The 27,422-nt window shown below is 48.1% G+C and overlaps 1 protein-coding gene across 6 annotated transcripts in view; it reads right to left on the bottom strand.

Moving 5' to 3' along the window:
* The window catches only part of CADM1 (cell adhesion molecule 1), a 219,675-nt gene that overhangs the window by 30,305 nt on the left and 161,948 nt on the right, over positions 1-27,422 (bottom strand). For all 6 annotated transcript variants that reach the window (XM_087706474.1, XM_087706475.1, XM_087706478.1 and 3 more), the window contains exons 2-7: positions 26,376-26,522; positions 24,977-25,129; positions 20,451-20,588; positions 18,222-18,377; positions 6,498-6,597; positions 3,187-3,359 (exon numbers count right to left, since the gene is read on the bottom strand). In XM_087706474.1, the coding sequence (XP_087562600.1) occupies positions 3,187-3,359; positions 6,498-6,597; positions 18,222-18,377; positions 20,451-20,588; positions 24,977-25,129; positions 26,376-26,522 (867 nt within the window). The remainder of the gene's footprint in view (positions 1-3,186; positions 3,360-6,497; positions 6,598-18,221; positions 18,378-20,450; positions 20,589-24,976; positions 25,130-26,375; positions 26,523-27,422) is intronic.

The raw sequence follows: 27,422 nt of genomic DNA, 5'->3' as shown, positions 1-27,422 counted from the left end.
TGGCTCTTGGATCAATAAGGAGGCGCCATTTTCACCCACTTCCTCTACACCCGTAACTCCAGCTCCCACACAAATCATTTTAGAAGGTGGCCAAGATGGGGGTCTCCACAGCCACGTGGCTGTTCCAGGCAACATCTGCTTTCCATGTAAACAGCATCTGGGTGGATTATGGTTGAGGATGAGTTTGGAAGCGGCAGCGCTGATGCTGATTTCACTGGGGTATGTGCCAGGACCAGATTCCCTCTCTCTTCTGTGATGAAGGAGGCCAGGGAAATTTACACCCTGGGTGTGAGTCTAGGAGGTAAACACAACACTAGCTTGTTACCTCTCGTCGGCAACTGGCAGGGACCATCCTTGTTTGGTAAACAGGGTCCTCTGCTGCCTTTCCGTTGCTTGGGGCCGTTGTGATTCATGGTTTGATACAGGAGATCATCAAGGAAATCATATCCTCTCGCGAGATATGATCTCTGCCAAGGAGGATCCTTTTATGATCTTCTCCCGGAAAGGGTGTTTTGAGAAACACCATTTTCCTACTGAAAAGGTCGTGAAATATGTCTATTCTAGACAGCTGATCAAGCAAGGGAAAAGCAAGGGATCGAGGTCCAGGATCTCTGACTTCTCCATGGAAGAACCAAGTTGGCCAGCAGCTGCCAAGTTGGCTGGAGACTCTATAGAAAACTCAATTTCCAGCCCATGGGAAAAGCCCCCATTTGGGGTGGCTGAGCTGACCTGTCGTTGTTTGGAGAAAGTAGGGATGCTGATCACCACTCAGATATGCCAAGCATGTCAGCGTCTGCCCAGCTGACCCTCAACCAGGAAGGGTTCTGCTAAAAGCTAAGCCAAGCAAGAGAAGATCTGGGTTTGGAGTTCAAGCTTGACTTCTAGCCAAGCGAGACCATGTTTTAGATGCAGGAGAGCAGGCCAGGAGACGGTTCTGGAAAGCCAAGCATGGCTTCATTCGGTTTCCAATTCCTCTGGGATTCAACAACTGCTCTACCATTTGGCTTCCTTGGTTTTTCCAGAGGAACCACAAGAAGGGCAGCACCTGGAAAGCCCCCGTGAGGGGCATCAACGTGGGCAGGATTAGTCCATTTGTGTCTTAAAAGAAGAGGGGGCCCAACCTTGTCTCCCATCCAATCTGTGCTGCTTCTTGACCTTCCTAGCCCAACCAGAGTCTCTAGGGAGTGGGCGGCATACAAATGTCAATAAACCAAATGTCAATAAACCTAAACCAGTGCCTTCTCCTGAACCCTGGATCATCCCAGGCCCTTGGTTTCATGGGGAAAGTTAGAGCAGTGTTTCTCAACCTTGACAATTTGAAGTCCTGGGGACTTCAACTCCCAGAATCCCCCAGCCAGCATAGCTGGCTGGGGAATTCTGGGAGTTGAAGTCCCCAGGACTTCAAGTTCCAAGGTTGAGAAACACTGAGTTAGAGAACACCTGTAAGCTCCATCGTACAGGAAGAAGAGGGGTGTTTTGTTTTTTTAACAAGAAATGTAAAAGTTTCTCAGGGAAACCAGAGGGCGACTACGCCAAAATGCTCTCCGTTTTCCAAAACTAGCAAAGGTGTCTACCTGTCCACACCCGCAATCAGATAACTTCTCTCTCGGAGGAGAGCCTTCTCGGTGGCTGCTCCGACTCTTTGGAACCAGCTCCCCCCACGGAAATCCGGACCATACCCACCCTCATGGCCTTCAGGAAAGCTGTAAAAACTTTGGCTGTTCTGGCAGGCCTGGGGCTGTTGACCTCACTGTTGAGGTCCGGCCCCGACTAGAATGAATGTATGAGGGTGTTTTAAATTGTTTTCTTTATCGTTATGTGTTTTTTCTTATATTTTTTGTAAGCCGCCCGGAGTCCTTCGGGATTGGGCGGCATATCAATATATTTAATAAATAAATAAATAATAAAGTGGGGACTGCACATCGCTCACCCATTTTCTATAAACACACACTTATTCTGATTAAAGGCAGTAATTAATGGCGGACCCTATTTAGTCTGGGAGAGAAAAGGGTTTGCAACTGGTTGACCAATGGAAGCTTTCTACTGTCCCTTAAGAGGAACACTTGGCGGCTCCAAGGAGGCTTGGAGCACAGAGGAAGCTTCAGTAGGAACCCCTACAAAGGTGACTCCTTGCAGGGAGTACCCCAGGGGTTCAGGGCAGGCATGGGGAGGGAAGCGTTCAAAGGGGGAAAGAGGAAGGATGCTTGTAATGCCTCCACTCCATTAAGCTTTCACATTTTCTGCTGAGCTGGTCAACTAATTCCCCGAGTTTCCACCGTGATATTTCACTGAAGCCGCTGCCATTCGGAGCTGCGGGGGCTGTTTTCGTTTGGGGGCTTCGGAGTCAATCTGCTCTCTCTCTCTCTCTCTCTCACCGAGCAGCCGGCTGCCGTGGCCTTTAACCCACCGGACTCTCCATGGGGTTGAACCCATTTGCAAGCAGATCCAGGGCTCTGCCCAGAGGCCGGAGTTTATTGCTGTTGATGCCCGGTCAAAGGAAAGGAAATAGTCTACAGCCAGGCTGGGGAATTCTGGGAGTTGAAGTCCACAAGTCTTAAAGTTCCCAAGTTTGGACACCCCTTGCATAACGGCACACAGCAGCCAGTAGGGCAGTTTCCAGAGAGCTTTTGGCTGTGCAAGATTGACCGGATGGCGCTGCCTTCCCCTAGATTGTGCCCCGGTGGCCTTCTTGGCTGATGCCCCGAGGAGCAGCAGTTGGAACATTAAAAGAAAAATCCCCCCCCTCCCGATTTCCTCCACAGTTTACGCCACGTAAATGAAGTATGTTTGGAGACGCGGCTGAACTTGCCCTGGCAGACGGGATGGAGCGTTTCCCACCTCCAGCCCCAGCATTTTCCCTTCTTGGTTTGGGGCGGCTACTTCCACTAACAGAACCGTCAGGGCAGGACCGGTCTACTCGGTGCAAGGAGAGGGTGGCCCCCGGAGTCAGGAAGGAAAGAAGGAGGGAAGGAAGGAGGGAAGGAAGGAAGGAGGGAAGGAAGGAAGGAGGGAAGGAAGGAGCTAACCAGCTTCGTTCCAGTTACGCTTTCTTTACAGGATGCTCATGCTGGGCCTGGGTCCGAGGAAGGCCGCTGACCCCAGCCAACACCGCGCCCCCTCCCCAAAGACCTCGAGAGCAATCGGGCACCAAGGCGTCTGGAAGAAAGGCGTGCTGGTCTCACGTACCGTATACATAAAGCGTGTAATCAGAATAAGCCGTCCCCACTTGGTTGGAAGCCTCACAACGGTATGTGCCGTTATCGCTTTTGTTTAGGCTGTCAATGTGGAGGTTTGACCCTGACACCAAAACGTGCTGGGGCATCTCATCGTCGACTCTTAACCACGTCACATCAACAGGCCTGAGAAGGAGACCCAAAGAAGAACATCGTGAAAGGGCTTCCCGGGCCAGGCGGCTCCCCCATCCCTGCAAGCACAAAACTCCAGCCCCAATGAGTCTGTCTGAGAAAGAAGGAAAGAAAGAAAGAAAGAAGGAAAGAAGGAAAGAAAGAAGAGGAAAGGGAAGAAAGAGAGAGAGAAAGAGAGAAAGAGAAAGAAAGAAAAGGAAAGAGGAAAGGAAGGGAGGAAAGAGAAAGAGAGAGAAGAGAAATGGGAGGGAAGAGAGAAAGAGAGAGAGAGAAGAGGAAAGAGAGGGAGGAGAGAGAGAGAGAGAAAGAAAGAAAAAAAAGAAAGAGAGAGAGAAGAGAAGGGGAAAGAGGAAAGGGAGGGTGGGTGGCTAAAGAGAAATAGAGAGAAAGAAAGGAAGGAAGGAAGGAAGGAAGGAGAGAGAGAGAAAGAAAGAAAGAAAAAAAGAAAGAAAGAGAGAATAGAATGGGAAAGGAAAGGGAGGGAGGGTGGCTAAAGAGAAATAGAGAGAAAGAAAGGAAGGAAGGAAGGAGAGAAAGAGAAAGAAAGAGAAAGAAAGAAAGAGAGAAAGAAAGAAAGAAAGAAAGAAAGAAAGAAGAGGAAAGGGAAGAAAGAGAGAAAGAAAGAGAGAAAGAGAAAGAAAGAAAAGGAAAGAGGAAAGGGAGGGAGGGAAGAGAAAGAGAAAGAAAGAGAGAGAGAAGAGAAATGGGAGGGAAGAGAGAGAGAAAGAGAGATAGAGAAGAGGAAAGAGAGGGAGGGGAAAGAGAGAGAGAAAGAAAGAAAGAAAGAAAGAAAGAGAGAGAGAGAGGAGAGAAGGGGAAAGGGGAAAGGGAGGGTGGGTTGCTAAAGAGAAATAGAGAGAAAGGAAGGAAGGAGAGAGAGAGAAAGAAAGAGAAAGAAAGAAGCAGAGAAAGAAAGAAAGAAAGAAAGAAAGAGAGAAAGAGAAATAGAGAAAGAAAGGGAGAGAGAGAGAGTGCTGGGTGGTGAAAACTGTCTCCGCACCGAGGAATCAGCTAATCATAAACAGAAAAGCATCCTTGGGTGAGGGGTGTGGGGGGGGTTGAAATGATTTCCCCATCCCTGATCTGTCCAAGCCAGCAGCTGAGCGTTTCCTTTCAAGTCAGACATAACCCAACCACTACATAAATCAGTGGTAAATCTTATGGCTTTCTGAATTACTCTGGGCACCTGGAATGTAATTGCCAAGATAGCAATCTGTTTCTCTCTCATTCCTTCATAGGAAGAGTAAACATTAATGTTAAGCCACAATGTCTGATGGGTTCCACACAATGAATAAATTAGAATATATCACAGAGGACAGGAAAGACAACACCGCAGAACACAACACTCAAAAGCAAAAGCCGGAAACATGCGACCAAGCCGAGCCAACGGGAGGGGGGAAGAAAAGAAAAGAAAGGAAAAAAGAAAGAGAGAGAGAGACGAAGCCGAAAAACTTTACCTAGCGAAATGGGTCTCTTCTGTCCAATGCAAGAGAGCTGCACCACTGAACAGAATCTCTCAGCTTTAGATTGGAAGGCAGGGTGTGTGTGTGTGTGTGTGTCTGTGTGTGTGACCTCTAACTGAATTGGCCCAAGCGGGGGGACGTATCGATTGGAGCAGGGAGTTTCTTAACCTTGGCACCTTTGTGATGTGCAGCCTTCCAGTCCAGACATCTTAAAGGTGCGAAGGGTGAGAAAGACTGGATTAGCCTTTATCTCTGGTTCTGCTTAATTCATTGGAGAGGCTGAAAAAAGGGAAGGAGGCTGGGATGCAAAAGCTGTGAGTTGCAAAGACTTAATAGTAAGTAAAACCCAGCCTACAAAGGACCCTTTTCCTTGCTCGGAATCTTTGTCGTTTCTTCTGCACTAATGCTCTGCACAAAGATTTCACCACCACGCCTGCTCAGAAATGGCTCTTAAGAGCCTGCGTATAAAAAGCTACTCCAAAAAAACCCCGGCTATAATGCTTCCATTTTTTGCAACAGCTTATTAGCACCTTCCATTTAGGGATTTGGGGGCTTAGGGAAATGAAAACCTGGCAAATATGAAGTACTTAGCCTGGGTGAGAAGGGATCTTTCTCTCCTGTAATTCCATCCCTGCCATGTTCAACTAGGAGGCACCTCCCAGTCCTTCTGCTTAGTTCCCCTCTGCAGCCCAACAGAGGTCCAGGGTCTTCTGGTGATATCTTCTCTTTCTGGAGACATGTAGTCACCTCCTCTGCTCTAGAATGACTGAAGGCCACCATCTCTGCTCTAGAATGACTGAAGGCCACCATGTAGTCACCTCCTCTGCTCTAGAATGACTGAAGGCCACCATGTAGTCACCTCCTCTGCTCTAGAATGACTGAATGCCACCATCTCTGCTCTAGAATGACTGAAGTCCATCTCCTCTGCTCTAGAATGACTGAAGTCCATCTCCTCTGCTCTAGAATGACTGAAGGTCACCATGTAGTCACCTTCTCTGCTCTAGAATGACTGAAGATCACTATCTCTCCCCAGAATGACTGAATGCCACTCCCTCTGCTCTAGAATGACTGGAGGTCACTATCTCTGCTCTAGAATGACTGAAGTCCATCTCCTCTGCTCTAGAATGACTGAAGATCACTATCTCTGCTCTAGAATGACTGAAGGCCACCATCTCTGCTCTAGAATGACTGGAATCCATCTCCTCTGCTCTAGAATGACTGAAGGTCACCATGTAGTCACCTTCTCTGCTCTAGAATGACTGAAAGCCACCATCTCTGCTCTAGAATGACTGAAGGCCACCATCTCTGCTCTAGAATGACTGGAGTCCATCTCCTCTGCTCTAGAATGACTGAAGGTCACTATCTCTGCCTAGAATGACTGAATGCCACTTCCTCTGCTCTAGAATGACTGGAGGCCACCAATTCCTTCAGTCAGGAGGGCTGATGGCAGCTTCTTCCGCAGAGGCCATCTTGGTGCCTCCACTGCCTGATGGCCACAAAGACCAGGACGAGGAGCGGGACAGAGAAGGTGCCGAGAGACGCAGGGGGTTGGAGAAGGGGAGAGCCGCCACAGGGTGGCGGGCCAGAAAGGAGGTTTTGCCACACAGCGACTCGAGAGAGGCCCTGTCCTGTCGCAGCAAGCCAACCCCCGCGTGAGAGGCTCACTTACTCTGGTTTCCCTTTGACTTGGCAGAGGAGTTCGAGCAGGTCTCCTTCCCTTGTGAGCGGCTGCGGAGGAGAATTCTGCAAAACTTGTACTTCAGGCTTATCTGCACATCAAAGACACAACACAGACAATGAAAAAGAGAGGAAAAAAAATAGGAATGAATGAACGAATGAATGGATGAGTCACCCCATTACAAAAAGACTCCAAGCAAATGGCTCATTTGGTTAATTCTTTTAAAAAAATAAACAAATTAAGGACAGGTCCTGCAGAAGAAAAGCGGTCGAGGGCTTCCCCGGCGGTTGGACCTTTTCATCTGTCAATTATCCTGGCGTTTCCCCCAAAATTAAGTTGACTAATAGCGCTCCAAACCCAACGTGTTGATAAGAAACCTGGACGCCACGGCGGCGGCTCCCCCTGGTTATCGCAAAAAGAAATTCTGTTAAATTGAAGTTTATCTCTGAACTCGTTCGAGCTCACGGAAACTCATTTGCCTTCACGCTGTGGTGAAACGGCAGATTTGCGGTGCTCAGAATTGATACCTTTTATCATGCATCATATTTTATGGGCTGGCAATCCTTTGTGCGGTGGCAAATTAATAGGCCGGGCTCTTACGGGAGCATTGGACGAGGAGGTGCAGGCTGAGCTAAGCACCAGTTTCTGCAAGGAGATTCACAACCCCCCCCCCCCAAAAGCTGCCAGGGGATGGAAGCCTTTCACTCCCAGGGGCAGAATTTGGGGGTCCTTTGGAAAGACCCTGCAGGAGAAGAGCAGTTAAGGAGGAGGTTGCCCTAAACCACAACCGTGGCACAGACACAATACCCAACGTCACCAGGAGACCTTCAGAGCGAGGGCCATCTCTTCCTTGCCATGGATATTTTGGGGGAGACAGAGTGGCCAAACCAGTAGGAGGAGTCAAGCAGGGAACCAGTCTAGAATCCTCGTGTGGGCACAAAAGGGTAACTGACTCCTCTTGAATGGCACCGAACCTTATCTAGTGTGTCCCACGTGCAAACCACCAGCTTGGAGAAGATTCCTGCGTTATAGGCATGAGCAATAAAGTAGCTAATTGAACTCTTTACGTGTGGATCTGGTTGTTCCCACCTGACACGTTAAATCAGCAGCGCCTGTGGTAATTTTAGGAATGGCCAATAATAAAGAAACATGTTAGATTCTGGTTATTCCTCCCCCCCCCCTTTCCAAATGAATCCTGGGATAGAAGCCAGGTTAGGAATAGACATGTACGGATTAAAAGACAAACGCAAGACATTCACAATTAAATGCAAAACACTTTTAGCAACCACGTTTTCTGTCCTGGTGAGAGTGTCAGTGAAGTTGGATCCCTTTGCAAAACCTAAAGGCGGAGAGTTGGAGCAGATCCCGGCCCTTAATTGATCAGAAAAGGATTCCTCAGCTCAATCCTCACAACGAGAGGATGATGCAAAGGAACACTGTAAGTAACAGTCAACACCACGAGTGAGTTATAACCAGGTGTAAGGTTTCCAATTATCCTATAAGAAAATAGCTTAATAAGGTGTCTTAGGCATCACAGTTTGCAAATTCTATAGTATGACACACACAAGATTGAAAAAAAGCTGGAGGAGAGGAGAACGTGCTACACCTTAAAAGAGTCACAAATTTATTACCGCATCAACATCTCATGCCACAAAACTCATTTTCTCTGTAACAGACTCACACTGCCTCCCCCTCCCCCCCCCCCCGGTCAGTGGTTATAATTTGAAAACGCTATTATGGAATTGACGGTATAGTTTAAGATAGATAAAGGTAAAAGGTAACACAACAGTAATGCAAAGCGGAGACTCAACGCAGACATGCACCAATACAACACAACCCACAGCTTTTCCAGAAGCAAGGAGGGGGCTGCTCTTTTGACACTATCGGAGGGCATGTGTTGGGCTCCACTGATGCAACTACACAAAGTTGTAGAACAATCTCCGGGTCAGAATGAGAGATGAGGAAAGTATTTCAGCCTCTCATCATAACTTCACCCAAGTCTGAAATTCCCGTCTGCCTCCCCACCTTTCCACCTCCTCCCACCAGCCACCATTGCAAGTCACACACACACACACAAAAGTCTTGGAAAGAGCCAGGATTAGCTCTGCAATACCCAAGAATCTCCAGACTCTGTTCTCTTCAAGGAAAGTAGGCTTGGATCCACTTGGATGGAGAAAGAAAGTCAATGTTTAAGGAAGGCCGGAGACTGAAGGAGGAAGAAAGCAAATTGGAGTAAGCGACTCTTTAGACATTTGTGGGGGGAAATGAAGGGATTCAATTAAATAAAAATCAGCCAGGACAGAGTTTCACGGGTAAGAAAAGAAAACGGAGGGAGATCCACGCTGGTTTAATGAGCAATCAGTTCTTCCTCAAAAACAAGAGACGGAGGAGGAAACCAGAGTGAAATCAGGAATGAAAGGCACCAGGAGGAGGAGAGGAACAGGGTCTTAAACTGCACATGAAAAGGAGGAACTGGCAACCGGCAAAGAATAAAACAAAACAGAGAGGCAGGATTATTGTTGCACACGGAGTATCTAGAGACAAGGGTTTGAAAGGGGGAAACACTGGATAAAGCAATTTTAACAGACTCACAAGGATGAAATAAGGGGAGAGAGGCCAACGTAGACAGAATCAAGGGGAACAGTATAGTTTGGCATAGCTTATTAACAGGGAAAATGGGTCAAGATGCCATCAATAATGAAAAATGAAGAGCAAAAGTATCATTTAAACAGGAGTATTATTGTTGTGTTGACTGACATTGGGCTGTCATTAACCACTCGGCGTCTGTGGATAACAGCAAGTATAAATTTAGTAAACCTAATAAATCAATAGTTTTGATTTTGAGATTAAAACCACACACATTCTACATAATAGGAAGAGCAGGAGGGGAAGCATCCGGGAGGGAAGGGGGGGGGCAGGATATCCTGTCCCTGAAAGGTTTTTTTCTTTTTACAAAAGAAAATTCTTTCTTTTTACAAAAATGTGGGATCAAAAGCAACAAAATCAATTTTTTTTTAAAGGACCTAGATCAAAGATAGTAAAGATTAAGCCATCCTCCTCATCCTCCTGGAATAACAGAATTCTTAGCATGAAAAGGAATCAGAAACGGAAGAATCTCCCAGCAGGAAAGGAAGCCCACCGAGGAACTCAGAGCTGTAAAAAAAATAGGGGGTGGCGTGTTTGTGAAAAGCACTGAAAGTGGAGGCCACAGCAAGCAAAACTGAGCACCAGTGCAATCTTTTCATGAGAGAAAAATCAGTTTTAATAATAACATGTCACAGAATGAAAGAATTGCAGCGTTAGAAAAGATTTCAAGGATCCTCTGGTCCAAATCTCTGCAACGTGGAAGAAAACACAAGTCAACCATCCGTGGCGTCCAACCTCTTCTGAAAAGCCTCCAGAGATGGAGAACCCCAAACCTCCGTAGAGAGAGAGAGAGACAGTTCAATTATTGCACAGTCCTTACCGACAAAACATTTTCATTGTAGTTACATGAAACCCAGAGGTAGTTGTAATTTCCGCTCGTCATTTCTGGTCTTACTTTTGTATCCATGGAAAGTAAGTCCTCCCTCTCTTTCCCTTTGGCCTCCTCGTGCGCATCTGCACCCCTGAGGCCTCTCTCCTCCAGACCGAACATCTGAAGGGCCTCCAGCCTTCCTGGCAGGCCCCGTCCTCCGGTCCTTGGCTCCCTGATTGCTTTTAGCCAGTCAGGCGTGAATCCATATTATTGCTGTGCCATCCAAACCAGACTTTAACAGCTTGTCAATGAGAATGTCATGTGGAAAGTTTGCTGATATGGAGGTAGATTATCCTACTGCCTTCCCCTTTTCCAATAAAGGCGCTCCCCTTGTCAAAGGAGGAGACAAGATTTGTCTCACATGACCTGCTTTTCACAAAGCCTTGCTGACTCTCAGCAATAATGGCATTATCTTCAAGATGCTTACAAATGGCCTGCTTTATTATTTGCGTTAACATCTTTCTAGGTATTGATGTTAAGTTCACTGGCTGATAATTACAGGATTTTCTCTCTTTCTGGAAGAGGGGGTTGAGCTGGCTCTTCTCCAGCTGTCTGGAGCATCCCAATTCTCCAGGTTTCCTCAAAGCTTAACAGACAGGCGTCCTAAGAGACCCTCGGTATACTGGGGTATATTTCAACAGGGATTGGAGCAGTGGTGAAACTCTTTATTTTTTTAAACTACTGGTTCTGTGGGCGTGGCAGGGGAAGGATACTGCAAAATCCCCATTCCCTCCCAACTCCTGAGGCCAGGCAGAGGTGATATTTGCCGGTTCTCCGAACTACTCGAATTTCCCACTACCAGTTCTCCAGAACCTGTCAGAACCTGCTGAATTTCAGCCCTGGCTTGGAGGAATAAACATTGACCTACTCAAAAAGATCAGGGCCTGGGATGATCCCATGTCTTTGGACCTCTAGCAGTTTCTGATCAAATGCACGGCACCGCACCTTCCCCTGGGACTGGAGTGCTCCAAGGGGGGCTTTGCACATGTGGGCTCTCTTGTAGTTGGGACATGGAACAAGTCCAATAGCTAGAAGGTCTCCCCCCATCTAGAAAATCAGCTTCCCACAATGTCGGAACTTCTGTCCCCACCCACAGACCATCGCTTGACGTCGCTTGGTCTTTCCAAGCAGTCTTCAAAGATTTAACCTGTTTCCCTTGTCAGGGTCTGAGAAGAAGACGGCTGTTTTCAGAGGGATGGATTTGGCACACCTAAGGACCTTCACCAGGAAGCAGAACAACCCCAAATGAGATTCTCCCACAACTGGAAACATTCAGGAGAAGATCCAAGGCCAAACACACTTTTATGAGCAGATGGCATGTTTTACAACTCAAGCGATACCCCGCACAGAAGGTCAAAGCACGTCCTCTGAAATCAGGGAGAAGACGGCTGCGTTTATGTCCCAGGGACCTCTGGGAATTCAGCAAACCTACCTTTCTGGGCTCCAAAGGCCGCGTGTTTGCATCTAGAGACTGTGTCCAGTATTTTCTTCTCTGCAACACTCAGAGGTTACGATACACAGTCACTTAGCAATGATCAATCGGGTTGAAGCAGACATTTGGCTGATCCCGCTACTTGTGAAATCCCTCCTACCTTGAGGGCAGAAGCCACAACCCTTGCGTAAGGCATGGCACTTCCGGCCCTCGTGGGGGGCAAACCCAAAGCTGCAAATCATGGAAGAGAGGAGGCAGGAAACGGTGGGCCAGAGAAGAGACCCAGGCAGGGCAGCTGGACCTCAGCCAGACCAAAGGAGTCAATGATGGGGGAGGGGACCTTAGAGCCACTTCGGGCACAGAAATGCTTTTGGGGCAGACTTGAGCCCATCATCCCTTGAAGGATGCTGGGGAGTAGCGAAGGCCACGGAAGACAGAAAAACAAAGCAAATAGTTCGTCATTATTCAGAGAGTTCAGATAAAAATTGGATCCTCTTCCCTCCCAGGCAGAAATCTGTACCGATTCCCTTATTCCCTCACAAAGTAATAGATATTTCAGTCTGGAGATTAGGCCAGGATTTGCTAAATAACCTTCAAAATGCATTCTCTTCTTTGCTCTTGGGGGAAAAAAACCCGGCCGACTTCTTGTTAAATTAGCTGGTTAAAGACTTCAAACCCTTCGGCATTTGCCACCAAGCGCAAGTTGCCTCCGTGCCAGGAAGAGAAAGTCCTCCAATCAGAGGGCGAGACACCCTCAAGGACCAAGGCAATGTCCATCTTAGTATCAAGGAGGGTAGGGGGAACAGTCCTCCCGCCCCATTTTATTCCAATTAATGTGGCTTTTAAGTCCTTCTAAGATCCCAGGCCTTTGGGCTCAGGATCGGGTGCCTCTCCCCCTCCCAATTTCCCCCTTGCCAGGCGTGGGAGCCCTGCACTCCTCTTGCCTTCGCCCTCCGCTCTCCTCCAAACTCCTCTGAGAAAGGCTTATTAATGATCTCGCAAACGATCACCCAACTGGGAAATATCACGAACAAGGGAGGCTAATGCTCCAGAAAATCAAATACGGGTACAGTCAGCTGACTGGGGGGGGGGCTTTCATATTTACAATAACACTACTACTAATGTAGGAGCCCCTTTAAATCAGATATTCTGAAAGGGTCAACACCTCGCCGAACAAAACAGCTCATTTATTTATGTTCAGAAATCTCCAGATGATAAATTATATTGAAGTTAATCACTTCACTGCATAGTGGTGCAATTAATATCTGCACTCACCAGAAGCAGGCAGATTAATAGAAACACGAGGTGCCTACGTTGGTTGGCATCTTCCTTTCTTTGTTAGACATAATTGGGCACTGGGTATTCTCTTGGTATAAACAACAAACAGAGGTTACAGCGCTTTCCCCGGGTGTATGTTTTCATAAGCATACAAGGAGGCATGGCAAATATCCGGGTTCTATTAATTATGATTCTCTTCTGCGCTCGCTTCTCCTCCCGTAGCTTTAAGGCTCTGCTGCCTCCCCCTCAACACGGCTTCACCCAAGGAGAGAAAACCCAGGAGAGACCCCGGCACACCAAACACAGGCAGAAAGGCAGCCCCTCCCTCCTCTTGGCTTCTTTAGCACCTTAACGATGCCTTCATCTGCCTTAAGGCCCCATTTCTGTTTTTAGAAGGGAATTGGCACCCCGTCCCCTCCTCGACTGTGAATGTACAGGAGTCAACCAATGCAGACAGATGCCCCTCGAATGGCCCACGGTCAGGCTATAAACCCCAAGCAAGATTCTCAAATCTTCTTTTTCCAGACTTATTGAACGGGGGAAGGAATCGATCTACTTTTGCAACTGGAGAGTTGTGCTTCAAAAACCCCAATTTATCTCTCCATTTTTATTGTGGGCATTTCTTGATTCTCTTGGCAACCTCTCTTTGGGGATATGGCTTTCAGGGAGCTACCAGATACAGCTACCTAGTCAAGAACCGAAACTCTTTGCACTTACAATACTTGGCAACTCGCCATCCTCTTTCTTAACTTCTGAAAAGACCCTTATCTCTACCTTGGGTGAACTCGGCAGATGGATGGCTTGGCTGGGGACAGCTGTAAAGTCAGCCCTGCCACACAGTAATTTTACCCCTGAATGTATTAATGAAATACTCTGATGGGTGTTAAAGCCCGTCAATGTCTAAGTCAAGCAAGATATCCATACAATGAATGGTTGCAGGATCTGGGCTTGGCTAGTCTAGTGAAGAGAAGGACCAGGGGAGACACGATAGCAGTCTTTCAATATTTGCCACAGAGAGGAAGGGGTCAAGCTATTCTCCAACGCTCCCAAAGGCCAGGCAAGGAAGAATGGATGGAAACTGAACAAAGAGATTCAACCTGGGAATAAGGAGAAATTTTCTGACAGTGAGAACAATCAATCCATGGATCAGAAGTTACATTCAGAAGTTGGGGGAGCTTCATCCCTGGAGGCTTTCAAGAAGAGACTGGACTGTTATCTGTCGGAAATGGTGTAGAGTCTCCTGCTTGGGGTTGGACTAAATGACCCTACAAGGGTTGGGGCTAATATTTAGTTTTAGTTCTCCCACTCTAATCTTTTTAGTTCTTCCACTTTAATCCTTTCCTTTGACAGGTCAAATTCCTCATCCAGAGGTCCGGCATGATGATTTTTTTGAATTTCTAAAGCAGTAAGGTCACTTCCAATGAAGCCACGCATGGCTTAGACCCAACTCTTGGAAATGCTATCGTATAAAAAAAGGCTCTGCCAGATGTGAAATGTAGCTTCCTGCCTAAACAATCTCTGCACTAATTCAAAGCCTCCTTTCTCTCCCCTCTTGTGTGTAGGAGCCACAAATACCTTTAACAACTTGCTCCACGCTTCAAAAGATGGAACTGTGAGGAAGAGGACCATAACCCTTGCGGGTTGTCCAAAATGCCTCTCGCTTTGCCATCTGATTTGATTATTGCCCTCATCACCCCAATATCCCAGCAACTCTTAGCTGGAAGTGCTGGGAGACGGCATCAGCCCACCACTCTTTACTCATTCAAACCCCTTTACAGCTGTAGGACAGAAGAGAGGCTGCACATGATCCAAGGAAGAATATCCTTTGGTTCAACAAGAGGCTTCCTACATGCATAGATATGAGCCCAAGACTAGCCTGACCGGACTTCTTCTAGACACAAGCAGAGATTCCAGTTGTTATATGCCACAAGCCAACTTATTTGGATGTGTGGCAATGGTGTTTGTGCAAACCACAGTTCACCCCGTTGAAGCTAATTGCTTAGGAAGCCTCCGTTACTCTTCATTCATGTGTGAAAAGTTGCCTTTTGCTCATGCTCATATAAAGCTTCTTCTGTGGCACTGCGTGGATTTCAAGTTAATGTTCTCCTTTTAAGAACTTGTCCAGAGTCTTTCGCTCCAGGTGAAGGGCTCCCAAACGCCCTCAGCCGGTCCCAAAGACTTCTCATTTTCACTCCTCCTTCCATTTTGGTGCTAATGCTCACAACGCAGCTGTCTATTCAAGCCTTCGAGCAAACACGAATTAGCCCACAGCCTTGAAAAAAGCTCCATAGATAATTTGAATTTCACCTAGTAATTCCTTCCTTTTTATCACAAGCTGCTACCTTCTGACTTCTATCTTCTACTAAGCACGCCCAAGTGAAAAAAAATAATGGGCTGTGACTGTGCATTCTTTGGTTCAGGGAAAGAGGATCAGGGAAAGAGGATCAGCTCATACCTGGGCCAGGCAGGGAGAACCAAGATCCAGGACCTTCCGTGTCCTCTCCCACCAGGGGTCTCTCTCTCTCTCCAGCTGCCAATTGGGAAGCAGAAGGCTGGATGCAGCCCTGCGCTCCAACGTTAAAAGAGTCCCTCCCGGCTTGGCGTTTTGGGCTCCCCATGCATGGCAACCACAGGATGGTCATAACTGACAGGTATGAAGTGGTAACAGTGAGCCAGCTCTAGGCTCTGATTGCAAATGGCAGAGCCCGGAAATCTTTTGAGAATGGGTCATTGTTGGCCTGGGGTTTACAAAGTGTGGCTTTTCTGAGCAGCTGCCGGGGGGGGGGTGAGGGGGGCGTGATGTAGTAATCTGGATTTCAAGCAACAGACAAGTGGGCTGTGTTTCTCTCCAAGCTGCATCAGGCATCAGGATGCCAAGAGAGAAGCAGGTAAGTTTTGTCTTAGGTAAGAGAGACACAATCAGGGAGAAGATACCTACACTCTTCAAATACCACCATTTCTTCATAATCCAAGACATCTTTGACCTCAGAAATGTTCTGATTAGATCCCTGTAAATAAATAACCGCATGGCCGTGACACTTCTGCTCATTACTCTTTGAGACGGAGCCCCTGGAGTTCTCCCGCACGGTTCTCCCTGGCGCTGGAAGGACGGAGGTCCTGACCGTTTTCCAAGGAAGCTCCACTCTGCGTACTGACACGTGTGTGTAAGTACCTGGGAAAGCTCCTCTGATCAGACCTAGCAAAGGTGCTAATACGTTATTAAAGCTAATGGGGCTCTACCAGAAACGCTAATGGACAGAACGTTTGCATAAATGAATTACACATTAGCACACTGACTTAGGCTGCACACAACCTGCCAATTTAGGTAATATCTGATGGTGGTTCTCTCCCCATTATAGGGATGTTCCTTCCCCAATACTTTGGGGTGATATGAAAATTGTAAGCAAAATGCTCATAATGGAACAACATAATGAAGCAGGAGAAATAAATTAACACGGGGGAGGGTTCTTTGTGTAACGTTACGGTTGAGTTGCAAACACAAAAGGCAGCCATCGCCCTGCTGTAGTTCTGGATCCGTGATTAAATTGGCGGGCTGCTTAAGGCACGAATCCTTCCATGCTTCGCATGACTCTGCACCTGAATGGCATTCAGATGGGATGGGGGCACCTGCCAACTCCCAGGATGCTACTCAGGGCTGCCATGGTCCTAGGCAATATTTCAAGGTAAGCAGGAAAAGGAAGCACAGGTAGGGCCCAGATCTTTTCTGCCACCCTCTGGTCCTCTAACTGCCTGAAATAGGAAGCCGCAGCTTAGTGCCAAGCCAGTAATTTAACTTCGTGGATTTACCGAAAGTTATCCTCTAATGACAATATTTATAGCAGGGGTCCCCAAACATGGCAACTTTAAGACTTGTTGGACTTCAACTCCCAGCTATGCTGGCTGGGGAATTCTGGGAGTTGAAGTCCACAAGTCTTAAAGTTGCCAAGTTTGAAGACCTCTGATCTAAGTGGAGAGATTGCAGAGGAAGGGATCACAAGAGAGTAAGCTATGCTGGCTGGGGAATTCTGGGAGTTGAAGTCCACAAGTCTTAAAGTTGCCATGTTTGAAGACCTCTGATCTAAGTGGCGAGATTGCAGAGGAAGGGATCACAAGAGAGTAAGTTATGCTGGCTGGAGAATTCTGGGAGTTGAAGTCCACAAGTCTTAAAGTTGCCAAGTTTGAAGACCTCTGATCTAAGTGGCGAGATTGCAGAGGAAGGGATTACAAGAGACTAAGTTATGCTGGCTGGGGAATTCTGGGAGTTGAAGTCCACAAGTCTTAAAGTTGCCATGTTTGAAGACCTCTGATCTAAGTGGCAAGATTGCAGAGGAAGGGATTACAAGAGAGTAAATTATGCTGGCTGGGGAATTCTGGGAGTTGAAGTCCACAAGTCTTAAAGTTGCCAAGGTTGAAGACCTCTGATCTAAGTGGCGAGATTGCAGAGGAAGGGATTACAAGAGAGTAAATTATGCTGGCTGGGGAATTCTGGGAGTTGAAGTCCACAAGTCTTAAAGTTGCCAAGTTTGAAGACCTCTGATCTAAGTGGCGAGATTGCAGAGGAAGGGATTACAAGAGAGTAAGCTATGCTGGCTGGGGAATTCTGGGAGTTGAAGTCCACAAGTCTTAAAGTTGCCATGTTTGAAGACCTCTGGTTTATAGGATACGTGGCTATGCAGCATTTCAGCATCAAGCAATATTGCCAGCCAAAAATTCAGGGGGGGGAACAGAATAAATGGGAAAAGCAGTTGGTTGGAGAAGCGTCAACCACCAAGGAGCCAGGCCAATGTTGAAAAGGGACCCAGAAGGGCTGCTGTAAATGATATTTCAACCTCATTTGACGGTGAACCTGAACTCGCTGCTGCTCGATCTCTGAAGTGGCCCAGAACGGGCAGCTCAAAGGCTGCTGGCCACTGTTAAGATGATAATTGAACTTCAGGAGGAGGTTCATTCAACACAGATTTAATGGCGCCTAAGGCCAACATTGTTGTCTTTGAGATATAATGAGGAACTGAGGAGACACAATGGCCAGAAGACCAGAGGAATCGTATTCCATCACAACTGGAGGATCTCTACTGCAAGAAGATTCTTCTTCAACATGTCCTTCAGGATTTCAAGGCTTTGTGGAAATCCATAACTATACTGAACCTCTGGTCTTACTTAAGATGATATCCTCCAGATGTTGCTGGACTCAACCGCTCATAGATTCTAGCCGATATGGACCTATGGCTGGGATTTATGGAAAGTGTAGCCCCAAATTATCTGGAAGGTGCCAGTTCATGAAAGTCAGATGTCTGTATTAAAACAACAGGCAGATTTGTGTGATTCGCCCAAGAGGGAACAGCAGAACTTTTTCAAAGGAGACATAAAAAAAAAAAAACTGCAGGAAAAGCATTAAGCTAACATTCAATACTCCAAATATCCAATGTAAGAAACCCAGAGATAAACAGCATAGGCGTAGGAGTGAAGAGCTTGTGATCATGGTACTCACACATTACATCAAGGTAGTACTTGGTCTGCAAGTCTTTAACGGCAGGGTGGTCTACCTGACAGACAACGGGGACCCCATCGTCCTCCCGCTTGACCTTTAGCAAGAGCTGGCTGGTCACCGTGTACATGTCTGACCACTGCTCCACTTCTGATTTGCCTGCAGGACAGGAGAGACCAGGGAGACGAGAGGGAAGGTCAGCCATGAACGGCCACACGCGGCCACCTCACTCCTCTATAACCTAGTTGGATCTCACAACTACCCTGGAATTTCCCACAGGTTTGGAATTGGGAGGAGGGAAGAAATCCCACTGGGGCATGTGTTCCTTCTGCCTTTGGAGCCCTGAAGTCTCAGAACATCTCCTGATCTTCCACCTCTCATGCTGATGTCCCTTTCTGGCACATCCTAAAGATGCAGACAGCCAAATCAGTTGCCATGGGGTAGACCCTACTCCCCTGGAAGCATTCCTGCCTGAGTGGAGACTTCAATGAAGGGGAGAGAAAAGGAGGTTGAATTCCGAGGTCGTGAAGCCCCCCCCCTACCAGCAAAATGAAGACGGCCACCTCGTGCTCTTCCTGGCTCCCGGATTCAAAGGGAAGGGAGACCCCACCTTCGCCTCGTGTTATTAAACATAAGATCTGCAACCCTCAACCGCCAGGATTAGGATTCCAGGATGTCTTCCAAACACTCAAGTCAACGGAGCCAAAAATCCTCTACCCTCTTCCTCTGATGCCACTGCCAAAAGCCGTCATCAATAATTAAGAAGGAAAGTGACTCCCTGGATTTGCATAATTAAAAGTAGTAATTAAAATATTTAAGCACGGGTACTATTGAAGACCAGGAAAATGTGGTGGCAGCGGGTGGAAACGGAGACATCCCACAGGGCTCCCTGCCAAAAGGAAGGGGAAGGAGAAGGGCAGAACATGAGGAGGGCTGTGATGAAGGCAGGGGAGGATGCCCTCCCCCCCACAGATGTGGGAAGTGCCACTGGCTGCCTCCTGGTCTGGAAGGGGCTGCCGCACCGCCTCGGAGGCAAAAATCAACAGAGAAGTCTAATGAGAACATCTGCGCCCCTTGCATGAATGACCATGGGCTGCTATGCTCGCTCGGTAAATGTTTAGCGGGGAGACCAGTGAAGGCCACGTTCAGTAGATGTTCTCCTGGAAGTCAAAGCCTGTTTTGCTTGATGGGCATGGGAGCGCCTGCTTGGTCCTTGATGCCACTCTTGTGGTGAAAATCTGCCTGCTTTCAGGGATGACATGGCTCTTCTCAACTACGGTGCTGGCAGGGAGGGTGAGGTGCCCCACTGAGATAGCCAGGCCTTTGGAGCATGGCGTGGTAGCTGTGGCTCAGTTGCACAGCTGAAACATTTGGGGAGTCTTCTGTTGAGTAAGGAGAATGGGATGGAAGGCAATGCCGGACCCTTCCCACTCTCTCGGCCTTCCGGAAAGCCATTAAAACCTGGCTGTTCTGGCTGGCCTGGGGCTGTTGACCCCAAAATACGGCCCAGCCCCATTCAAAATGGAGTGTATGATGTGTTGTATTTTAAATCTATCTTTCTTCCCTGCGTCTTACTTTTTTGTTTATTTCTGTACTGTAAGCCGCCCGGAGTCCTACGGGATTGGGCGGCATATAAATGTTATTAAACTTATAAACTTAAACTTATAATGCAAAGAGGTACAATGTGAGGGGGGTCAAACTCTGAAGGACCAGCTGATGTCAAGGGCTGTACTTCGCTTCCCAGTGCTGGCTGACCATCTAAAAGAAACTACAGATGGGACCCAGGGCTTTAGAAGGAGATGGATCAGATAGCAAAGAATGGGGTGTCCTCTGCCGGGGGCCAAGGGGTCTATAGTAAAGCTGACAGACAAGGCACCCCATCTTTTCTCCTAGGAGGAACCTGTGGGGAGAGCTGTCTCTGAGCTGGGAGAGGCTTCCTGCTGGTTCTGGATAGGTTGCATTGGTGGTTCAAGAACATATTGGGTGAGCTGCCTGATTTCAGGTTCCGAGATGTCCTCGGGTATTTTGACTGTTGGCTCTCAAGTAGGAAGGTCATAATATGAGTCAATCCTGCATTCCCTGCAGAATAAAACCAAGGCAGCCGGCAGAAGCCACACCAGGCCTGGTCTCTGCATCTGAGATCAGATCACCCCTCATCTCCCTCCTCCCAAGGCACCTCTAAATCTACACCATTGGTTAAGTTGATGGGTGGGGGAGGGGGGGTGGATCTACCAAAGAGCTCCTTGCTGCCTTTGAACCATTTGAGCATCGTGGCTGGCCGGCTGGCCATGGACGTGCAATTCAGCTCAATCTCCTCTCCTTCCACGGCCGTGTCTTTCTGGGACTCAATCCTCAGGTTACGTGGCGGGACTGGAAGGAAACAGGTCAAAAAACACAAAAGGGGACAATCTCAGTGACTTGCAATCCAACAAGCAACCTTACCAGGATTTTAACACCAAAGCTGCTCTTACCTGCATTTCCAGACCTCCTTCCTGTTCTCTGACATCTCTGAAGCATCAATGCTCCATTTTTTACTACCCCCAAATAATGAACGACATTACATACACTAGTCCAGGAGTGTCCAAACATGGGAACTTTAAGACTTGCACACTTGGAAGTCCACAAGTCTTAAAGTTCCCATGTTTGGACACCCCTGGGACAAAGAAGGCTAACTAAGAGTAGAAGTGTGATTTCTCTCCTTAAAAAAAAACCCCACACCAGAATGAACCCAGGAGTTAATTTTAATTTTGTGTCTGTCTCCATGGATGCAATGACGTAATGTCTTAATAATTAAAAAGGGATAGACAAAAAAAAAACAAATCACAAGACTGAGCTGGATAACTTTCCTATAATGGATTTACAAAAGCGACTTGTTAAAGCTTTGAAGAATTTTGCGAGGAGGGACAAAGAAGAAATGAAAAGAAATCAAATTCTAGGACGTTATTTGAAGGGACTAAAGATCAAGATTGTTAAAAGCAAAACGAAGGACTTTAAAGTTGGTTTTTTTGATCAAAGTTGAAATAGGTATGTTGTTATCTCTGGTAACCTTAATGGACTTTGCTGATCAGGACTGCAGATGAGGCTCTAAGGATTCGTTTACAGATAAGAGGTGAGATTTGGGAGGAAGAGAAGGTGTTTTTTAGAGAAGGTGGCAAGTTTTTACACTTGTGATGAAAGGGAAAGTCATTTCCTTATATATTTCTTTTATTTTTCTTTACTATATTTTCACTTCTTCTTTTCTCTTTTTTTCTCCCCCTTTTGGCGCTTCCTAGTTTTTGCCCCTTAATTTTTTTTTTATATTAGTTTTATCTCTTTAATAGTAAATCTTAATAAAATGGCTATTAAAAAACCACGGGACTTCAGAAATGCCCCCCACCTTGTAAAGACACCCCTGAGAGCGCACAGATGCCCAGAGGAGTCGTTATGTCATCAGAAAACAATTGTTTTAAAGAGGGAAGCTGTTTCTCCTTCCTCTTCAAGCTCGCATTCTGTGCAGGTTTCTCATATTAGTGACTCTCAAAGCCGAAGGGATGAAACAAATCCAGCCACGTCTTGAACGGAGGATAATCTGAGGCATAACTGGAGAACCGTGAACCAACTAAAACATCTGCAAGGCCCCTCCCGATCCCTTAGAGGAGGGGGGGGAGAGAGAGAAAGGGGGAGGGGAGGGATGGAAGAGCTGGGCGGCTTCTACTTTTTAATCAGCGATCCTGGCATTAGGAGATGATTGCTGGCATTTAACAAAGCTCTGAAACAAAGATTTAAATTCATGTTGTTGCGAATAAGTGGCCTTTTTGGTTCTGATTTGTTCTGAGGAGGCCGTCGAGTGATTCAGCTGGGGAAAACAGGGTGGGGTTGTTGTTTCCCAGCTGAGGAGCAAGGATATTCCGAAAATCATCCGGGGGGGTTCGAAAAAAGTGAAAGGAGGAAAAAGTTGGTGCCCGACAGCTTCCAGGCCGAGTAAGGAGGCATCTCGCAGCAGCCGCTTCTCCCCGGTTCTCCCAAGAAATGCCATCGCTATTCACGGCGTGCATGGATGTGTGTCATAAAAGGTTTTACTACCGGTTCTGTGGGTGTGGCTTGGTGGGCGTGGCAGGGGAAGGATACTGCAAAATCCCCATTCTCTCCCGATCAGCTGGGACTCGGGAGGCAGAGAATAGATGTGGGCGAGGCCAGCCAGAGGTGGTATTGACTGGTTTTCCCAACTTCGCAAAATTTCCACTACCGGTTCTCCAGAACTGGTCAGAACCTGCTGAATTCCACCTCTGGGGTGTGTGTGTGTGTGTGCGTGCGTGCTCAGCATGGAGGGCATCCCAGGAGACACCCTGCCTTGTTGGGAAGGGAAAGGACCCCCGAAAGGAGAAGCACAGCCCTTCCCAGGTCTCCAGTCTGAGCCAGACAGGGAAAGGAGGATGGCCAGGAAGCCACCCCCAGGAAGCAATTTCTCCAAGCTGAAGGTAGCCCAATTTGAGATTCACACTGCAGGCTAATTTTAAGATCTCATAATATACTCTCGAACTAATAACCGAACCTCATGAAATGCAGAGGGAGAGGAGGACCCCCTGCAAGTAATCAAGGGGAGCAATCTCACTTGGAGATTTCTCGCTGCAATTCAAGCTCCCTCATTACCAGGAGCATCAGAGGCTGCCATAATCAGAAGCCGGGGCTCTTGCGGAATTCGTTAACCAGCGTTGATGGATTTGCTCAGCCCACGGCTACTTTTAGGGAGCGACGAGGAACCGGAGGACAGACTGGGGAGGCCAGTTCCCCAGCTGGCTTGCTGGCAAAAGGAGGTCTAGACCAGTGTTTCTCAACCGTGGTGACTTTAAGTCCTATGGACTTCAACTCCCAGAATCCCCCAGCCAGCATAGCTGGCTGGGGAATTCTGGGAGTTGAAGTCCATAGGACTTAAAGTCACCAAGGTTGAGAAACACTGGTCTAGACTTACTTAGCCCAACAGGAAAGGAGGCGGGGGAGGCGCTCGAAGATGGCGTGGGATGGGCTAAAGCCTGGAGAGGCAAGAGCATGGAAGACACGTGCTCCTTCAGAGAAGACTTGACCCAATGGCAAAACTGACCCCTCTGCTCAAAGAAAAGAACATAAATCCTTTCGCTTCCACATGGAAACCGCTCCTGAACTTCACGCTTGATGTGGAAAAGAATGAAACTTTGATTTTGGGTTTCACAGACAGACTGATCAGTTTTTGTAAAAATGGCCAGTGGGAATACAAAAAGCTGTGATTTGTTGTTAATGCCTTATTCTACAGAGAGTCGGAAGTCAATATTTCCTTTCCTACCCTTCCTAACTTTCCGTCCCCTCCTTTTCCCTTCCTCCTACACTGTCCTCTTATTTGCTTTTGCATTTTGTATTTTATAATGCCTTATAACCCAATAAAAGACTTGGTGTGCACCATTAAATGCTGCAGGCTTTCAGGTTGAAGGAGAATGTGTCTTGTCTTCATTTTCTCCTAAATTATAAATTATACTTCAGTGGCTTCTTCAGTTTCAACTTTTGTCACATCCATCCCAGCCCCCACAGATAATGGGGACATGGCAGTGGGGAAATTCATTTTTTATTTTTACTACTGGTTATGTGGGCGTGGCTTGGTGACGGCCTCCTGTGACTGATTGGTTGTGGCCAACTCAATGTCACTCATGGCCACGCCCACTCAGCCACATGCCCGCCACCACCACCACCAAGCCTTGCCCACAGACCCCGGTAGGAAACAAATGTGTGTATAAGTCCATTCACAGCGCAGCTGCTGCTCCCTTTCTATTTCTATTCTATTTCTATTTATTAAATTTATAGGCCGCCCAATCCCGAAGGACTCCGGGCGGCTTACAGAAATAAAATTTTAAGAAAAAGGTAAAAAGACAAATATAAGAGAACAGATTAAAAGAAACACACCACACACCCAGTCTAAGCAGGGCTGGACCTCGGACAAGAGGTCAACAGCCCCAGGCCTGCCGGAATAGCCAGGTTTTAATAGCTTTTCAGAAGGCCATGAGAGTGGGAAGGGTCCAGAACTCTGGGGGTAGCTCATTCCATAGGGCCGGAGCGGCAACAGAAAAGGCCTTCCTCCGAGGCGCCGCCAGCCGACATTGTCTAGGTCCACCCTGTGCGATCTTATCGGTCTTAGGGAGGTGTGCGGCAGACCCCCTGGACCCCTCCCTCCTGGGGGGTCAACGTACCTTAAAGGGACAGGCTGCAGCAGCTCTGCCGTGAACAGAGGGAGAACTGTTTGGATTGCCTCTGCCACAGAATTCAATGTTAAATGCAGCTGAGACAATCCGAACGTTTCTCCCTCCGTTCACAGCAGAGGTGCTGCTGCTCCCTTCATGGTCCACCCCAGGCCCCTCCCTCCCGGGGACGATCTTAAAGGGACAGGCTGCAGCAGTTCTGCTGTGAATGGGGGGAGAAACGTTCGGATTGGGTGGGTGGGTCGAGTGGCCAGAAGGGCTGGGTGAGCAACTGGAAGAGGTGAGCAGAGACCGGGTGACCAGGCAGGGGTCAGCGGGACCACCAGGCATTTTTGCCACTGGTTCGGAGAACTGATGACAATCGTCCCCTGCCGATTCAGCCAAACCGGGCCGAACTGGGAGGATTTCACCCCTGGGACACGGACTTCATTGTACGATGTAAACCGTGAGGATGCATTTCAAAGCTGTGGAACGGATGCCCATCCGGACCTCCCCTGCTTTCTCCGACCTGCCTCCGGGGGCCTCCGAAGGAGCTGGGGATGGAGATGGGACTCTTACCGAGCACCGTAATGGTCATGTAGTACTCCTGCGGGGGGTCCGTGTAGAGCTGGCAGAAGTATCTTCCCTCATCCGAAATGGAGACGTTGGTCAGGGAGACTCTGAGCTCGCTGCTAGAGAAGTTCACTAGCTGAAACCTGCTGTCCTTCAAGGCTGCGGAAGGAAGAGACAAGGGGAATCGGGCCGAGAGCGCACAGAAGAACCGCAGGGCTCCCAGGGCTTCGACTGGCAAAAGCATCTCTTCCCTCTCCCCTCCATCCTCTCGTTTTCTATTGTTCCGCTGCAATTTGGATTTAACCAGCAGGCTCTCTTGCCAATCAAGATAAACAAATGCCCCTTAACAAGTACTTGTAATTACTTCCTCCAGCTTATTTCCCCCCCCCCCTCACTCTGCTTGTTTAGCACACAAACAGGTTAGTAAATTGGCTGCCCGGGATGCGGTGGGGTGGTCCTTTCCTGGCTGGGCCACCTACAATCTGCAAGCGAGGCACAACAGCACTCGAACTCGCAGGCTGCTCCGCAGTGCTTTCTCTGAGCGGTTTACAGAGTCAGCGTGTTTCCCCCAACAACCTGGATCCTCATTTGACCCACCTCAGAAGGATGGGAGGCTGGCAGAACCATCAGAATCAGAATCAAAAGAGAGCTGGAGGAAGCGTGGAGGCCTTCTAGTCCAACCCCCTGCTCAAGCAGGAGACCCCCATACCATTTGAGACCGGTGGCTGTCCAGCCTCTTCTTAAAAGCCTCCAGTGATGGGGCACCCAAACCTTCCACTGGTTAATGGTTCTCGTTGTTAGGAAGTTTCTCCTCAATTCCATATTGCTTCTCTTTTTGGTTCGTTTCCAACCGTTGCTTCTTGTCTTGCCTTCTGTTGTCCTTAGTCCTTCTTTTCTGTAGACTAGCCATACCTTGAGCCATAATTAAGAGCTGAGGTGGCGCAGTGGTTAAATGCAGCACTGCAGGCCACTTCAGCTGACTGCTAGTTCGGCAGTTTGGCTGTTCAAATCTCACCGGCTCAGGGTTGACTCAGCCTTCCATCCTTCCGAGGTGGGTGAAATGAGGACCCGGATTGTTGTTGGGGGCGATATGCTGACTCTGTAAACCGCTTAGAGAGGGCTGAAAGCGCTATGAAGCGGTATATAAGTCTAACTGCTACTGCTATTGCTCAGGATTGAGCTCCAGGCTGTGGGCAGAGTGAGCCTGCCGTGCTGCATTCTAACCACTGTGCCACCAAGAAGATGTGGCATTTAATCAATCAACCTCAGCAGAAGGACAAGGCTGCCAACTGCCCCAGAAGGCTGATCTGGGCAGCCAAAGGGGGGGAGAGAAACACCCCAGGCCTCCCAAACCCTCCCCCCAAACACAGAGATCAAAAAGGTTGACCGCTGGCCTCAAACTCACGTCTGAAGTCTCTGAAATAAATAGTTTGCCTGTTGGGGTTCAAGAGCTGAATCACGGAGTCATCGCTGTTTTTGACCCTGCAGCTGATGGTGGCCACCTCTCCCTCCACCACGGTTACGTCCTCTGTCACCAGGTTCTGCCCATCCCCTGAAGAGGCAGAAGAGAAAGAAAAGCGGGCGTCAACCTTGGGAGGTGTGGCTTTCTTGCCCAGCCCCTCACGGGGAGCAGGGCTGGCTGGAGGGGTCTTGGCTGGGCCAGGTGTTGGTGTCCCACGACTAAGGTTCAGCACAGGGTACACACTTAGTCAACGGTGTGCAAAGGCAGAAGGTCATCACGGAGATTCCCAGGAAAGCGGCACATTAGCTGTGAATTGAAGGTTGGTGCATGAAGTCCTGAACTGAGGTCCTTGCTCAGAATATTTCATCTCAAGGAAGGTTTTTGCTGTTCAGGTGGACGGCACCTGCCTTACCTCTCTGCTGCTAATCTCCCCCCCACTCCCCCTGCCCCTCTCCTCAAACAAAACCCGGAGAATTAGTGCGGCAAATGAGGCTCTTCGGTTAAGAATTGTCCACACTCAGGCTGAAAATGGCTGGCAGTACAGGCATAATTATGTAATTATATTCTTAAAAATTTATATCTCACATCACTCCCTGTGCAAACCCATTTCAAACAAACACCGGCGTGCAATCAATAAAAAAAAAACACACACACAGATTAAGCCCACATTCATTCGGAAGAAGAATGGGGGAGGGCAAGGGAGGGAAACAAGAAGAAAACCATTTAATGCAGATTGGTGGGGTGGGGGAGGGAGGGGTTAAAAGAGAAATCAAAAAACATATCACTCAGTGCTGCACTGTGTGTGTGTGTGTGTGTGTGTGTGTGTGTGTTGTTGTTGTTGTTGTTGTTGTTGGGTGCCAGAGCAGAGCATCTGACTGTCCTGGATTTTCACAATTAAGCAGTGAGTTGGGCTGTGGCTTACAAACAACAAATCCAGCTGCACAGACTGAAGCCCTTTCAACCCCCATGCGGAGCCGTGATGGCAAACCT

This window comes from Thamnophis sirtalis, unplaced genomic scaffold (assembly GCF_051295495.1).
Source record: "Thamnophis sirtalis isolate CommonGarterSnake01/CBP01778 unplaced genomic scaffold, rThaSir2_p1.2 scaffold_2, whole genome shotgun sequence".
In the NCBI taxonomy this organism is placed as follows: domain Eukaryota; kingdom Metazoa; phylum Chordata; class Lepidosauria; order Squamata; family Natricidae; genus Thamnophis; species Thamnophis sirtalis.
Note: the sequence above shows the minus strand (reverse complement) of the source record. Positions and strands in the feature narration are given on the sequence as shown.